Raw genomic sequence first — 17,881 nt, 5'->3', positions numbered from 1 at the left:
CAGGGAGAAGGTTGAGACAGAAAGTCAATCAGACATGATGGAATGGCCTATTTTGCTCCTATGTCTTGTAGTCTTACTAGTGCATCATGCAGAAGTAAATGCCATCGGATACCTCATTGCAAACCTTTTGTTTATCAGTATGAATTTTTTTAATAGTGGGAACTGTATAATGAAAAATGTTTGAATTAGCCAAATATGTAGGTGATCTTCTAGGTGGGGTCCCAATGTACTTAGATGATGTCTGATTTTTTTTTTCTGCTTTTGAGCAAATCTTCATGCTTTTATTTAGTAAGTTTCAGTAAAGCTCTGCCTTTGCAAGAAGCTGCAGCATTTATTTTATTTGTATTTATTTAAGTGGGGGAAATACTTTTTTTTAAAAAAAAAGGTAAGCAAGATGCTGCACATCTTGAATTTGAAGGGCAAATTATTTTCTCACTCTATAACTATACTCTGTAATTTGGGATATTGGTAATCATTTTTTGCCTGAATGTTTTGATGTGTGTGGGCTACCAACCTGAAGGGAGCGTTTTACAAAATGTGAAACTTGCTTGTTAGTCAGTTTTCAATCAAAATGGTTTGGCTTCTGGTAGATAAAGTCCTCCATGTTACAACTTTCACAGATTGTGCAAGTCCTTATGTTGAACAAGGTGTGATCTAGAAGATGATACATAGTTGTAAGTTGTTTATTTCCCCTTTAAAATTGAATAAGTTCTTATTCTATTTTCTTTTTTTTCAGATCTACACATAACGAAATGGAAAAAAACAGGTAGGCTGAAGACTGTGGAAAATAATTTGATGCCTTAAATGTTACGATGGTTAGTTTAGTATAATGTGCAGTAGAATCACAAGTACACACAGCATTCAAACAGGTCCCTAGGCCCACCAAAGCTATGCCAACTGTCAATTACCTATGCCTACTTAAATCCTATTTACCCGCTCATGGTTTGTAGTCTTCAGGGCAGAAACTGGTCCCTAAGCTGTACCAACTGTCAATTATCTGTATATATACTGTACCAAACCTATTTACCAGTACATGGTCTGTCATCTACTTGCAGATTCAAGGGCTGGTCCAAATGCTCTTTAAATGTCTTGAGTATCTGCCGCCTCCACTTTCTTAGCCAGTATATTCCATTTTGCGACTACTTGCTGGCTGAAGTAATTTCTTCAGATCTCCTGTAAACATCATTTCTTACCTTAAAACTATGCCTCCTGCTCTTAGGTACTTCTGCTTTGGGCAAAGTTTCTTGCTATTGACCCTATCTATGCTTCTGATAATGTTTTACACCACTATCTGGACTTGCCTCAGCCTCCTCTGGATATCTAGTCTGTTGTAACATTCCATCCCAGGCAACACTCTGGTGAATCCTCAGTACATTCTTTTACATTGATCACAGTTTATTGACAGTGTGACAACCAAAACTAAAAACCGTATTCCTGTCGAGGCCCAGTGAGTGTTTTGTGAGTTGACCTCTGATGATCAAAAGTAGATTTTATCTCAAAAATCTCCTTCTTGGCCTAATAATGCACCACTGATACTGCATTCATTGAGAATTGTTACCTGAGTCCTTACTTAAATAATAATCTTGCAGAGTTTGTTCGGAAAGTGTGTTTTGCCATTATATGAAGAAGAGTTTGCATTTGGATAGCACTATTATAAGCTTAGATGAACCAAGCAATTTTACAGTCAATGAAATGCTTTTAAAGGTGATGCACTTCATTGATGTAGAAATGACTGGTGTTAATTTGTCTATTTTAGGGTTGCACAAATATAACCATGGTCAATAATTTGTTTAATCTTGGCAATTAAATATTTGCTGGTGATTCTAAGCAGACATCATCCACAGTTCTTGGAAAGAGTATTCTGGGATCTTTTACTTCATTGTATCATCTTTTTTATATATAAAAAAATACTTGTAACTGTGGTCAGGACTAATCCTCATGTATGAAAATTTAGCATCTAGTTATTATTTAATGTTAACCATATACAACTTGGGAGTGTCAAATGACAAAAGCCTCAAAATGATTTAGTTTGCTGTTTATAACTCCTGTAGTAGCATAATGTATTATTGTAAGTCCTTGGTTCATTGTTGTAGTTGATCAGCAGGTTTTTGAAAAAAAAATCACTTAGTTCCTGAATACGAAGCTATGTAGCTTGCTATAATCGTGCTATAACGTGATTGTTTTGCCAAAAAAATACTGCCCATTACACCACTGGTATTTAGGGTAGCAATTAAAGTCTTCCATCTCTGGCGGTGACCTACCCTTTGACCTTTTTGGCAAGTGTGACCCTACCGAGAGCCAAAACATAAAACCTTGACTCCAGCCAACATAGCACTCTGGACCATTGAGGCACACAAGCCTCCAAACCCTATGACAGGTTGTGATCCTTGGAGGATGTTTTACTATCAATTCTACCCTTTCAGAAGAATGGTTTTGAGGGATGGACAATGTTGTTTCAAATAGTAATCAGTTAATGTATAAGAGTAGCCTGAAGCCAAGGAGTTTGCTTCCCTAAGGATTCTTTTGCAGTTTGTCCCCTACATGCTATAGGTCATTAATCTATTGATGTGGAGCATACATACTGAGGTTTTGTGCAGATTTCTTTTAAAACACCATTTTGCAGCAGCAGGTAGTGCTGCAGGGTGATGTCATTACACAGTTAGGTTCACTGCATAATGTCACAGAAGTATTGCCTGATAACTTGGGCACGGTATCATGTTGCACCGTTTGCTCTGTTAGATCATTTCTCTTCCCCATTCAAGTAGAAAACAGTTTCTGTTGTGAGCGCGTGCCCAAAACCGCAGAGCAAAGTCGCAAGTGGACAATAGCCGTCTTATTTCTGATTTCTCACGAGGTTGGTGAGGACATCTCATATGTTCCAAATATGAATGAAGCTGGATTAGCTAAGAAGGAATGAGAATGGAGTAGTGTCAAATTACTTGTAGACATTTTTAAAAAAAGGAACAGGGAACATTACAGCACAGGAACAGGCCCTTCAGGCCCACAGTGTTGTGCTGAACCAGCTTAAAAAGTAAATTTTAAAAAAAGCTAATCCCTCCTACCTACACCATGGCCATATCTCTCCATCTTCCTTGTATTCATGTGCCAATGTAAACATTTCTTAAAAACCTGCAATTTATTTGCCTCTACCACCATACCAGGCAACCACAACTCTTGAGTTTAAAAATTTTAACTTGCCCCTGGCATCCCCTTTAAATCTACCTCCTCTCACCTCTCTGGTATTAGATATTTCTTACCCTGGGAGAAAGCTACTCCCTGTCCACTCTATCTATGCCTCTCTCAATCTTAGGAATCTCTATCAGATCTCCCCTCAGCCTTTGCCGCTCCAGAGGAAGTAACCCAAGTTTGTCCAGCCTCTCATGATAGCACATGCCCTCTAAACCAGGTAGCATCCTGCTAAACCTTTCTGCACCCTCTCCAAGCCTCAACATCCTTCCTACACTGGGGCAACCAGAACTGTATGCGTTACTCCAGATGTGGCCTAAACTTCTATAAAGTTGCAACATACCCTCTTGACTTTTGAGCTCGATGCCTCGACTCATAAAAGCAAGCATTCTTGATCAAAAGAGGAAACGGGGATATGGAAAAAGATAAGAACTTCCAAGACCAGTTTACAAACAGCATGCCTACGACTCCCAAATTTTATTTGGGTCCAAAGGAGTTGACGTTGCATTAACAGTTACTTTGTCCTTAACAGAAGCATTTCGAACTTCTTGCAGCAATTTTAATTCAATGTGCATAAATCTAAATAGGGTACAGCAAATCACACAGCAGCTCAAGGTAATTGGCATGTGGTGGATAATCTTTCTCATTGCCTTAGTTTTACTGGCAGTTTGTTCATTGTTTACTGTTTATTGTTTTCTGTACATTGGCTGTTGCAATGCAGTACATTTCAGATAATTCATTTCCCTTTAACAGAAATGGAACAACAGTTATTTCCTGATCTTAATATGCTTTAATACTCTGAATGCTGTGTAAATCCTTTTCCATGTAATGTGGTAATGAGGTACGAAATGGAGGAGTAAGATCATATTATTCAAAGGTTCAAAGATTAATTTTAATTTCAGGCTATGTATACAATGTGCTATCCGTTCTCTTCACAGACATCCACAAAACAAGAAGCCCCATAGAATGAATTGTAGAAATATTCTATGCTTCCCTTTCACTCCTGCTGCCTTTGCTCAAGCAGCAGCAGAAGACCCAAAGCCTCAAAGAGACATAGTTCGAAAGTCCATCAAAACTACAGTCCACAACCAGCCCTTCAGTATCTCAGACAGGCTCTCTCCCTCCCCTGAGGAAGAAAGAGATCGCTCCTGCAGTAATGAGAGCGGAGACCAGCAACTCGCTGTTCCGTTGTTATGATCTTCCGCTGCATTTTATACAGTAACTCTAAATTTCTCGACAGCATAAACCTAAATATTAGGTTTGCATTTCTATTCAACTACCAAACTTGTATGTATAAATGTTGGTTGCATTTGGAAGTACTTAAAGATAAATGTGCATTTTGTGCTGAATTTATTTTCTTTCCCCTCTCTCCCTGCTACTTCCTTTCCCCAGACGTTGGGTCCAAGTCTATCTTCTGTGTCACTTCTCCCTTGCTTTTAATTTTCCTGTGGTTCCCAGCTGTAACCAAATTAGTTGTTTTGCCCAGTTATTTTCTAGTTACCTCCAGTGCCTGGCCTAGGAAGGATGCTGCCAGAATTTTGCTGTGAATTGGTTCATATCCACCTGTGACAGATTGACATGCCCATGTTGTTCATAGCTTGATGGCACATAGTTTCCAATTCTTGGAAGAGCTCCAACAGGTAGAACCAGCTGGGTAGTGACGTGTCTCATCATTCCAAGTAACGACGTTGAAGAGACTTGATGGCTTTGCCATATGGCAATGGGGATCCAGAGGTCAAACCACTTCTGGGGGCATTTCCTCATGGTTAAGTATTTTTGCAGTGATATGGACATTGAACCCGTGAAACTACTTACTACTTAACCCTTTTTATTTTTTCTGTTTTTTGCAGTATTTTTAATGTAACTATTTAATATAAATAAATAAATAAATATATATATATACACACACACACACTTTAATTTTCTTATTTTTTTTATTACCATGTATTGTGTTGTACTGCTGCTGCTAAATTAACATTACAACATATGCTGGTGATATAACCTGATTCTGAACAAATTACATGGAAACAGGCCCTTTGGCCCACTGACTACTAAAGACCATTTCACTAATCCCATTTTATTCTCTATTTTCTATCAATATGCCCCAGATTCTGAAATAATTTGATGATCCACTGTTGTAGTTGGTTCTTTTTTGCTTCAACACTGTCTTGGACTACCTCAGACACCCAAACTATCTCAGCAACAGCTTTTCCCCAAAACTCACTCCAGAACTTGCCAAAAGTATCCGGGCTACCTGACTAGTGAGTAGTAGACTTCTCTCAAATAAACAAGTAAACATGGTTACAATCCAGAAGAGATTCCTTTTATTCAAAGCAGCATTTGCTTGTTGTGAACTAGTTCGTGTTTGTGTACTATGTGCCCTTGTATAAACCATGGAAGAGAGTGAGCTTGAGAGAAACATTTTGCATACATGTAAAGATAGTTAATGTAATTTGTTTCCAGGTCTCAAAAGCTTTTCCTTCTAATGTAGATATTATGAATGTCTGCTCATCTACTTCTAACAGTATTTAAGAAATGTGACTATTCAGCATTACGCAGCACACTTTAATTAGTATTGTAACCACAAATTAGGGTGGTGTTGTGGAGATGTGTCTCTACCGGAGAAGATGTAAAAGTGGTCCTTCACTCTGCTAACCTGCAGATCACAATTGGTCAAGGTGTAGCACCTATTAGCCCTCTGATCAGCATCACATGAAGCCAAATTTGCCAAGAACAATCATGGTCTTGGAAAGACCGTGATCACGTACGTTGGTTTGAAGGTGCAGCAGGCTATCAAGAAGGCAAATGGGATGTTCTTGATAGCCTGCTGCCTTCATTGCTAGAGGGATTGAACTTAAGAGCAGGAAGGTTATGCTGCATATGTACAGGGTACTGGTGAGTCTGCACCTGGAGTACTGCGTGCAGTTCTGGTCTCCCCTCATGAGGAAAGATATACTGGCTTTGGAGGTAGTACAGAGGAGGTTCACCAGGTTGATTCTAGAGATGAGGGGTTTAGACTGTGAGGAGAGATTGAGTCGCCTGGGACTGACTCACTGGAATTTTGAAGAATGAGAGGAGATCTTATAGAAACATGTCAGATTATGAAAGGGATAGATAAGATAGAAGCAGGAAAGTAGTTTCCACTGATAGGTGAGATTAGAACTAAAGATTTGGGGGAATAGATTTAGGATGGAGATGAGGAGGAACTGCTTTTCCCAGAAGCTGGTGAACCTCTGGAATTCTCTACCCAATGAAGCAGTGGAGGCTACCTCAGTAAGTATATTCAAGATAAGGTTGGATAGGTTTTGCATAGTCTGGGAATTATTGGTTACGGGGAAAAGTCAGGTAGATTGAGATGAGTCCGTGGCCAGATCAGCCACGATCTTATTGAAAGGTGGAGCAGGCTCGATGGCCAGATGGCCGACTCCTCCTATTTCTTATGTTACATCATACAACGTGGTACAAACAATCAGTGAATGACAAATCTGTCCCTTTTGGTAGCCAGAAATTGGTGATTATGATGGATTTCAGCATAAAAACTTAGCTGATATTCCACTATTTGATATTTTTGTTGCCGAAAATGATGGCTTTCTTTTGGCTGAAGCTTGACCATTATTTGTAGAGGAAATGGCTATCACAGTAGCATAACAGAAAACTTTACAGCGCCAGCGAACTGGTTTCAATTCCCATTGCTGTCTGTAAGGATATTGTAAGTTTTCCCCATGACCACATGGGACCCACCATGTACTCCCACATTCCAAAGACATGCGGGTTAGTAAGGGTTAATAAGTTGATGGCATCCTATGTTGGTACCAGAAGTGTCGCAACACATGCAGGCTCTCCCCAGCACATCCTTGGACTGTGTTGGTCACTGATGCAAACAATGTATTTTGCTTTGTTTTGAATTATGCCTGACAAATAAAGCTTGTCTTTAATCTTTTCCTGGAGAATATTTATGCTCAAAGCAGTCTGTCAGGCCAGTTAGTACATACAAAATGCTGGAGCAACTCAGCAGGTCAAGCAGCATCTATGGAGAGGAATAAACAATTCAGGAAGGGTATCTGCCACTACCTCACTATTCTTGCTGTCTTTTTGCTCTACTTATTCAATTGTTTATCTGTGTATATTTCTTAATTGTAATTACATTTTGTGTTTTGCACTGTACTTCACTACATTCGGATAGTGGGCTGGAGATGCATCTCCATTAAAGGAGGTGTAAGGCACTCTTTCCCTCCGCTGGCCTGCAGGTCACCTTTGGGCAATGCATACCACCTCCTTAGCCCTCTAATCATGGTCATGTGAAGCTATGGGAGCAGGTGGTGGATGTCCCAAGTCCTGGTTATGCAACCACTGACACCAGGCAGACACTCTCTGAAGAGTATTGATAATGGCTGGGGTCACCCGTCTTGTAAAGTCACTGCCTGGAAGAAGAAAAACTCTGAAGAGAGAAAAAATAACTTCTGTAGAAAAATTTGCCAAGAACAATCATAATACCAAATTTGCCCACGTCATATGACACAGCACATAATGATGGTGCACTCCGTAGCTGCTGCAATACAGCTCATTTCCTGACATGTCAGTGATCATTCTCACTCCGATAGTTCCCTTGTAAGGTACTAAGTAACGAGACTTAGGTTTCTAGATCAGGCTCACCAGCAGATTTAACAAATGCTGTCAATGTTGTCTCTGTAATATCCTCCAAATTCTCTGGTAGAGAAAGCAAACCAATATTAGCTGCTTCTCCCAGGCTAATGTCTACAGCATCAAACTTCTAATTATCATTCACTTGCTATGACAGGCAGATCACATGTGTCTAACAGTAGATACCCAAAAAAGAAGTAGCTCTACCCTGAGCTCCATCATTGCAAGAGAGCATGACAACTTGGGAAAATATTTTATTATGTCGTGAAAGCCTCTCTACAACAAGTTTGCATCCATACTGACTTGTGGGAATCCTTGGTTCATGACAAAACACTAGAAGGAAGCAACAACCAAGATGGCACGGAGAATCTATAGTTTCCACAGGAAACCCAGAAAGAATGCATCACTTCCCCAGCCAGTCCCTCTGCAACCTGTTGCCATACCTGTGTCAAAGTTTGTATATCACACATTGGCCTCATTGGTCATTTCCAGATACTGTTATCGCCTATAACTGCACTCAGAACACATGACACTTACTGCTCAATCCTACTTTAGTTTACTTGTGCACAAGGAGAAAATCATTTGCCTGTAAATACAAAATTATGGCCCATAAGTGCTAGTTATGCTGGGATTTTGTACCTTCTGTATTTACGCGAACAGTATTTTGCCTTTATTGAACCCGTTATATGGGGAAGTATTGCTCCTTGAGCAATATGTTACAACAGATGCATGCAGTCTTGCATGCCTCTTGATGCTTGATCTGTCCTCTATTTGAGATTGTACTTTGAAATGTCTGCAATATCTTTCGGTTAGCTTCAGCTACAAAGATCTATAGAATATTTTGCGGCAGTTGGTGCATTTTGAATTTCAGCAGAGATAGCACAATTAATCATACAGGTGAACTTTATTGCAGTATTTTAGTGTTTATTAAATTCAAAACAGCCTGTTCCAAATCAATTTCTGTAGTTTCCATTGTGGAAAGCCACCCATCTTGTCCAACCTATTTTGGTTAAGCTCGGGAATGTTATCTGCTTGTTAAATTCAACCTAAATACTGAATGTTTTTATTTGGATCCAACGCAGCCCAAAGCTTACTGCTCTGGTAGGTTCTTATGTGCAGCCACCTCAAATTCACATGAGCATCTGTTACTTGTTATTCTTTACCTCGTCTTATCTGTTTGGTTTTTTTTAAAAAGTGTTTTATGATCTATGGTCTTTGGCCTCTGTATATATCTACTTTTGTTTGTTTGGATGGAGGGTAATATTTCAATGGCAATGCTGTTTGTTTTTGTCTGTTTTCTGTGCTTGGCTACACAAAAAATAGTTTATAAAAGCAGTAAAGAATGACTTTCAGTGTCATATGCTAATGAGGATTAGAATAGGAAGATATGCAAACCAATGTGTGGCTAACAAATTGGTGTAGCGAGTAGGGATTCAGATTTTTAGACCATTAGAATCTTTTCTGTAGCAGAGGTGACCTATACAAGAGGGACAGGTTACAGGAACCTTGGTTTTAAGAGCAGTTATTATCCTTCAACTATCATGCTCCTGAACCAACCTAGATAAGTTCACTCATTTCAACACTGATCGCTGAACACAACCTGTCGACTCATTTTCAAGAACTCTACAACTCACACTCTCAATATTATTTTATTTATTAGTGTTGTATTTGGACACTTTGCTGTCTTTTCCATATTAATTGCTTGTTGCCTTTGTGTGTAGTTTCCATTTATTCTATTGTATTTAATTGTTCTTTTGTGAACATGAAACCTGGGAACTATAGACCCATAAGTTTAGCACCTGTAACTGGAAAGGATTCTGAAGGATAAGATATATGTACATCAGAGCAACAGTGGTTGATTAGGGGAAAAATATTAAATAAAAACTTAATGCTCGATGTTGAGAGAAGTGATGTTAATGTTTGAAAATGAAGATGCTTCATCGCTTCTTAATGTTTTTATCCTGTGATATTACTCCTATTACTCTCTCCAACAATGCCACCAAAACTGCAGAATCTTTCCAGGACTTTCTGCTATTTTCTAGCAGTTACAGAATTTTACTTTTTGATGTAAAAATGGTTGAAGATGTCTGCCATTTCCTTATAACCCTATCTCATCTATAAAGGGACTGGCATTTACTATCCTTGTAAATATTTGTTCATTTTATGAATGTGTAGAACCTCCGAATATCTGATTTTCATGCAGGATTACCCTCATCCTGTTTTCTCCCAGTCAGTGTTATCCTTTCCTGATATCTAAAATTCTCCTGCTCCTTGGGCATAATATAATTCTTGCATTTCTGGGAAACATTTTCTTTTGATGTAATACTATTCCTTAACAACTTTACTCAGCCACAGGTTTAATACGTTTCATGTGAATACTTTATTTCACAATGGTCAATTAGAACATTTCATAATTCTAAAATATCTATTGCCATCTGTTGATTTAAATTCAATTTCCTAATCTACTTTAACACATTTCCACCTCATTCCTTTGTAATTGAGTCCAACATTGACTTGGTTTTCATTCTCAAATTTCCTCATATGATGATCTCTCTTTCCCATTTATGATATAGTATTTACATTGCAGCAGATCTAGAGTAGCCTGTTCCCTGGCTGGTCCACAACAGAATGTTCCAGGAAACTGTTCAATTGTAAGACTATCTTTTATGAATTAAATTTGAAGTCGGGTCTACTTAATTTCTACTTGCTAATTAGGAATAATATCATTTGTCTTTTCTAGTTTACATAAAAATCTGTGACCAATCATAAATATTTCAACTGCAAAGGCAAGAAGTACATTCAATGGGGAAAAAAGCCTATAGGTTATTAAGTTATGAAATATTTAAGAGGTTTTGTATCCTATCTTTTAAAACTGAGAAAGGCTATGGGAATTGTAATCATTATTTTCCATTTGATAATATTGTAGAAAATTCTTATTGTTGTACACTCCCACTAACAACGCTTCATGCCAGCCTCTGATAGAATGTTGCACAACAGGATCATAAAAGAATATTTATAACTGAATTCAATGCGCAGTGCAGCCACTAGTTTTTTTTGGCTATGTTTAGTCCATTTAAGGAGGCTGTTTGACTAACATTGTTCTCTTTCACAGTTTAGAAAACTGTGTCATTTTCCTGCGTGTTTGGATATCTTGTTCTATGAGTAGTCATGATTTTAATGCTTTGGAATTTTTTCCTGTGTCAAGATCTTAACTAATAAGATTTGGTCATTAAGCTCTGAGATTTCTCTGCCATTCATGAAGAACATGACTGATCTTGGCACTTTTATCTAGCACTATCCTCAAAGCCTCCCACTCGACAGACTCCCTTTACACATTCCCCTGCCTCAGGAAGTTATCCAACATAATCAAGGACTCCTGCACTATGGTCATTCTCTGTTCTCTTCCTCCTGATGGGCAAAAAATAAAAAAGCTTGTGTGTGTGTACCACCAGGCTGAAGAACTGGTGATACATACTCTTGATGTGGTGTCCCACTTATCAAACTCTTGAACAAGCTAAAAGATGAAAAGGTGAATTCTTCACCTTGCAGCTTGTTTCCTCAAGCCTCTTGCACTTTATTTGTCTTATCTGTGTTGCCCTTTCTCTGTAATTGCCATCCTTTTTTTTCTCTAAGCACATCAGTGTACTTGTGTATGGTAAGTTCTGCCTGAGTGGTGCACAAAAAAAACACTTTTCACTTTATTTCGGCACATGTGACTATAATACTGCAAAATAAATTTCTGGCCATTTGAATGAAGAGCTTCCACAGAGATGAGAGATAGAGAATTCTAATGGTTGGCCTTCTGAAGAAATTTCTACTCTTTCACCCTTAAGTGGCATACCATGCACACTCAAAATGTGCCCCTAATCTTAACTCCTCAGTCAGAGGAAACATCCTTCCTGTACCTAGTTTGTCAGCCCCTTTTATTAAATTTGTAAATTCTATCATGACTATAGGTGTTTGAAGGTGTCGAGGAGCCAAGACTTCATCAGCCATCTCCGTCCAGCAAATTAAAAATCTAACTGACCGTTCACACAGGCATACCTATTTAATAGTAGGTGAATAACAACATTGACAAGTTCCTGTGAGTTAATATCTTAGTCACCTAAGGAGCATAACACCAAAGAAGAGCTAGAAAATTTCTTTTATTGTTCAGTGATGGGGTGTGGAATGTAAGAGCAGGGAGGTTATGGTCAACGTTCCCTCTTTTTTTTTTAAGAGCTGCGCAGACCAATCATTGCTCTGAGGAGTACATTTTTACACTGCTGAAAATGGCGCAGCACTTTAAATCACAAACAAATGAAAATCAGCAGATGCTGGAAATATGAGCAATACACAAAATGCAGGAAGAACTCAGCAGGCCAGGCAGCATCTATGGAAAGGAGTATGGTCGACGTTGCTTGAAATGTCGACCGTACTCCTTTCCATAGACGCTCCCTGACCTGCTGAGTTCCTCCAGCATTTTGTGTGTGTTGCTCGGCACTTAAAATTTTTTTGTGTGTGACATGTACATCAATCAAACACAAACCTCAGCTCACAATGCAATATCAGGCAATTAAAACAACTGATAGGCACAGTGACAAAAGTAAAATGTTTTGACTAGATGGCCTCAGTGTTCAGTGGGCCAGCAGTTTATTAACAATAAGCTACTGACCCCCATTCTGTGTTTATTGTTACAATAGGGTAATTTGAAGCACATAAACACTAGAGCTTCAACGTATTTACATTGTCAAAGTAAAGGTTGTGGTGTGGTTAATATTTAGAAAATTTATGGATTATATTCATGAAAACAATTACAATTATATTAACATATATTTCTAAATTATTACCTTAATTACAACATTATCTTAACATTATATAAAAGGAAATTTCAGTTGTGCGCCAACAAAGGCTACGTGCATGGGAGCATTTCAGTTACTGTGTGGTCATGCACCCACGCAGTTTAGAGGGAACTTTGGTAATGGTGCAATTAGGTAAAACTTCATTTGGACCACAGCTGAAATAGTATGTAGTTTTGGTTGTCATATTAAAGAAATTGCATGGAGAGAGTCAAGGTGTGATTCACCAGAATATGGTCTGAAAAGTATTTAATTTAAGAGATACTGAATAAATTGGGGTTCTTTTCAAGCAGTGAGGGGAAAACTGATTTGAAATTTACAGATGAAAGGTATAAATAGGGTGCATAGTGGGAAAAACTATTCTACCTCGCAGAAGTGTCTTGGACAAAAGGGAGTAGAGTTGGCTAGAAGTTGAGGATTTTAGTTGAGGGTGGTTGAAATCTGGAATTATTGCATTTGTGGGTGGTGCAACACTTAGAATGCTATGACGTGAAATGGTTATGAGTTAGGTGCTGGAAAATGAGATGACTATGTAGATAGATATTTAATAACCAGCATAGACATGGGTAGGCCATGCTCTGACTCTAATTGAGAAAGTAGGCAGGTGCTGAAAGGTTTCAAATCTTATCTCAAAATTATTTTTCTCCCCATTAGGGAGAGTGAGATTAATTTTGCTGCAGCAAGTGGGTACTTATTACTAAGGCAAACCAGCTAGTGAGTCCAAGGCTCCATGCATAATCTGTGTGGATTTTGTAAATGGTGAAAGTTTTTTTAAATTTTTCTATGCTTCGTTTTTCTGATGTGCTGAGCTGTGCTGGAAAATACATGTTTGTAAGTAATGAAAATTCTGAATTCTGTCGTCTTCATATTTGGATTTTTCAAGTCATGTCAAGTCACTTTTATTGTCATTTCAATTATAACTGCTGATACAGTACACAGTAAAAACAAAACAACATTCCTCCAGGACTATGGTGCTACATGAAATAACACAAAACTACACTAGACTATGTGAAGCAACACAAAACTACATTTTTCAAAGTGATCTGTTATTACCAATAGTAACAAAACCTATTGTGACATACAGAAATTTAGAAGTTAGGTTTGCCAGAGCTCTCATCTAATATTCCTTGCAGATTGCATCATTTAAGACACAAGAAATTCTGTAGGTGTTGGAAATTTAGAGTCACTCACACAAAATGCTGGAGGAACTCGGGCAGCATCCATGGAGAGGAATAAACAATCAACGTTTTGGGCAGAGACCCTTTATCAGGACTCATTTAGAAATCCCAATAATCATATGGGAATTGAAATGCTTTAAATTCCTGAATGCTAATGCAAAGTCAGTGTTAATCTTTACAGTTTGGTGTTCGGGAGTATTTACTATTGTGTTTTTTTCCACTGAAGGGTGGAATGTTTAATTTCAAAAATAAACATGATATTTTAAAGATGCAGAAGTGACTAAGCTCTCTTTACAATCATAGTGTCATCCGGTCTATACATTCTGTGTACAAAGCTTCAGTGCCACTACTGTGGCCTATTTGAACAATGGTGTTTGCAAGGTTTCTTGGTGCCCAGTGGTGGTGAGAATTTAGGTTACAGTCACTCCCTACCAGATCTTTGTGTCGGTGTCACTAATCTTCAGTGAACTCCTTAACACCTACTCTTGCAGCCTGAAATGTGTCTGACTGAATTGACGACTGGGTATCTTGTGCAAGAAGACTGTTTCAGGGCTGACCAGAGTTTACCGTTCTCTGAGCTGATATCTTCCTGAAGCACTTACAAAGCAGTATTTCCCTAAACAGGAATACCATGCCTATTGGATATTATGGGATAGTGCAGGGAAATGGTACTTGATGATGCAGGCTTAGAGGAGCAAATGGCCTCCTCTTTGTCCTGTTGAAAGACTAGATCCTATTTGTTTACTTTCCTACCCAGATTGTTGCCTTATGAAAATTATTCTGATGAATAGGACAAATTTATTTTATTCTGTCTGGGTACCCTCCCACCTAATGACTCAAATATCAATTTCTCCTTCCAGTGAACAGTTTTTTTGCTCTCTCTATTCCACTCTCTGATCTTTTAGTACTTCTCACCTACCTATGATTACCCCCTGGGTCCCCTCCGCCTTCTCTCTCTTCTATTGTCCACTTTCCTCTCTTATCAGATTCTTTCTTCTCTAGCCCTTCACCTTTCCCATGCACCTGGCGTCACCAATCACCTACCTGCTAGCCTTTTTACCCATCCTCCACCTGCTTATTCTAGCATCTTCCCACTTCCTTCTCAGTCCTAATGAAGGGTGTCAGCCTTCGTGTGTGTGTGTGTTCTAAAAATGTGCAGATCATTAAGTTTGGATCATTGTTTTAGAAAGTGCATTCATCTAGCCATAACTTGGTGCACACTGGAACTATGTGCTTGACTCATCCCTTCCCTTTACAGTAAGTAGGTGGTTAATGGAATGTCCATCAGTTCCAACAAATCTGTTTTGCTTTTAAACTGGTGTAACCCTTTACAGTGTCATTTGTAAGATTGGGGTTCAGTTTCTGCCTCTGTCTGCAAGGAGTTTCCCTGTGTTTGTGTGGGTATCCTCCAGGTGCTCTGGTTGCTTTTCCCCAACAGTCCAAAGACATGTGAGTTAGGGTTACACATGCAAAATGCTGGAGGAACTCAGCAGGCCAGACGGCATCTGTGGAAAAGAATAAGAAGTTGACGTTTCGGGCCAAGGCCCTTCCTTTCCAGTCCTGATAAATGTTGACAATTTACTTTTTTTTCCACAGATGCTGCTGGGTTTATCCAGCATTTTGTGTGTATTGCTTGGACTTCCAGCATCACATTTTCTCGCGTTTGTGAGTTAGGGTTAGTAGGTTGTGGGCATGTTATGTTGGCACCAGAAGTGTAGCATCTTGCCCCTAGCACATCCCCAACACAAGTCATACATTTCAATATATATGTGACAATAAAGCTTCTTAAATATGGTACGTAACTGCATGGAAAGGGTGTTACACATTTGGCTGCGCAGATGATTGTCATTAACATGTTGTTGACATCAACAGGAATGAATGACCTAATACTTTTTTTTTTTGTTTTTTTTCCCCTTGAGCTCATGAGAATTCCCCTACCTGGAGGCAGTTATAAGCTAGAGGTGACTTGCTCTATATCTTTCATCAACACCACCTTGAACTCAGTGACAACAGCTTGCAAGTGAGGGCAAGTCCTGTTGGAGTCAATTTCTTTCCACCGCTTTCCTATTTCTGTGGATATACCTGCCACTGCCACCATTTACTCATCCCCTTGAAAGCCATAGTTACAGGACATAAAAAGCTGATTAATGGGTACAGGAGGGAGACAGCAGATACTGGAAATCAGGATCAACACTGTTTCCTTAACAATTTTGTTTTAACAGTTAGTGTTACTATCTGTGAGCTGGAGATCTGGTTGACCACTCTTAGTCTGGCCTCTAACCTTTGACCTTTTGGGCATGGTGACCCTGCCAGGAGACAAAGCATCAAGCCCTGACTCCAGCCAACATAGGTCTCCGGGTCATTGAGACACGCAAGCCTCCAAACCACAACAATTTGTTGTCCTTTTGAGCCCTGAACACCACCAGAAATGAAGGACCTTCATTGCTGCCTTAATTGCCGGCAGTGTAATGGGCTGTAAGTAAGGATCAACACACAAAAAGTGCTCATCCAGTCAGGCAGCATCTATGGAGGAATGTTGGTCAACACACTGAATAGCTGCTATCTAGATTATGCCGATTTTTAAAACATTCGAAAGCAAATCAGATGAATACTTAATGGGAAGAAAATGGGTTAGCATAATGCTTTGCAGCACTGCAGATCGATGTTCAATTCCTGCTGCCATCTGTAAGTAGTTTGTGTGTTCTCCCTGTGACCATGTGAGTTTCCTCCAGCTGCTCCAATTTTTGTCCCACATTCCAAAGATGTAGAGGTTAGAGTTAGTAAGTTGTGGTCATGCTGTGTTGGCGCTGGAAGCATGCCCTTTAATTGTGGTTTGGCCACATATTCGAACTATTTTGGTCATTCATGTAACTAATGCACTTCACTATGTTTCGATGTTGATGTGACAAAACGCTAATCATAATCTCACTCTCTCTAGATGTTCTGCTTATAATGTGACTTTCTATAATGTGAAATTTATTAGGGATGTAACTCTCATGTAACTTGATGTATGCAGGATCATCAATGTCATCATTATGTACCATCATATGATGTAGGCAGACAGGGTCTTTCCATGACCATGATTGTTCTTGGCAACATCTTCTACAGAAGTGGTTTGCCATTGCCTTCTTCTGGGGAGTGTCTTTGCAGGATGGGTGATCTCAGCTATTATCAATTCAGAAATTGCTTGGCATCAGTGGTTGCGTAACCAGGACGTGATATGCACTAGCTGCTTATACGACCATCCACCACCTGCACCCTTAGCTTCATGTGTCCATGATCGGAGGGCTAAGCAAGTGCTACACCTTGCCCAACGGTGACCTGCAGACTAGTGGAGGGAAGGAGCACCTTATACCTCCTTTGTAGAGACGTATCTCCACCCCACCACCCAAGTATCCAGGATGAAATCAATAGATCTTTATCAGGTCTTGTGCTTGCTAACACTGCTGAAAATAGGAATTTGTAGAGAATTGAGGACTGGGTTGGGTTTGGCTCTGTTATTGACTTGCCCATTGGGCCAGAAGTGCTTTGTACGCAAGTGGATTTTACATCCAAAATAAAATAATAGTTCAGTTGTTCAATAGTTCAGGATTTATCAAGCTGATGATGTTTGGTTGGGTGATGCCTAACAATTTCAGAGTCTTGAAGCTTACTGTTGAAGTTTGCTTTACTTTACTATTTCTATTGTCTTTAAAGTTCTGAAATTATCAGGTTTTAAATTTAATCTCTATCAGTAGTGTGTTCAGAAAAATATACACTTGGTGGCCATTTCATTAGATACACCTGTAGACCAGCTTGTTAATGCCTAATTACCCAATCGTGTGGCAGTAACTCAGTGGATAAAAGCATGTAGACATGGCCAAGATATTCAGACCAAACATCAGAATAGGAAAGAAATGTGATCGAAGTGATTTTGACCGTGGAATGATCGTTGGTGTTAAACGGGGTGGTTAGAGTATCTCCTGGGATTTTCACGCAGGACACTCTCTAAAGTTTACAGAGAATGGTACGAAAAATTTAAAAAAAAACATCCTATGG

General features: G+C 39.1%; 1 protein-coding gene across 1 annotated transcript in view; it reads left to right on the top strand.

Moving 5' to 3' along the window:
- Positions 1-17,881, top strand: part of mxd1 (MAX dimerization protein 1) — a 42,232-nt gene that overhangs the window by 3,856 nt on the left and 20,495 nt on the right. The window contains exon 3 of the mRNA XM_059964511.1: positions 737-766. Within this exon, the coding sequence (XP_059820494.1) occupies positions 737-766 (30 nt within the window). The remainder of the gene's footprint in view (positions 1-736; positions 767-17,881) is intronic.

The sequence above is a fragment of the Hypanus sabinus genome, chromosome 1 (genome assembly GCF_030144855.1).
Source record: "Hypanus sabinus isolate sHypSab1 chromosome 1, sHypSab1.hap1, whole genome shotgun sequence".
NCBI lineage: Eukaryota > Metazoa > Chordata > Chondrichthyes > Myliobatiformes > Dasyatidae > Hypanus > Hypanus sabinus.
The sequence above is the reverse complement of the archived record's forward strand: the minus strand, read 5'-3'. Positions and strand labels throughout refer to the sequence as shown.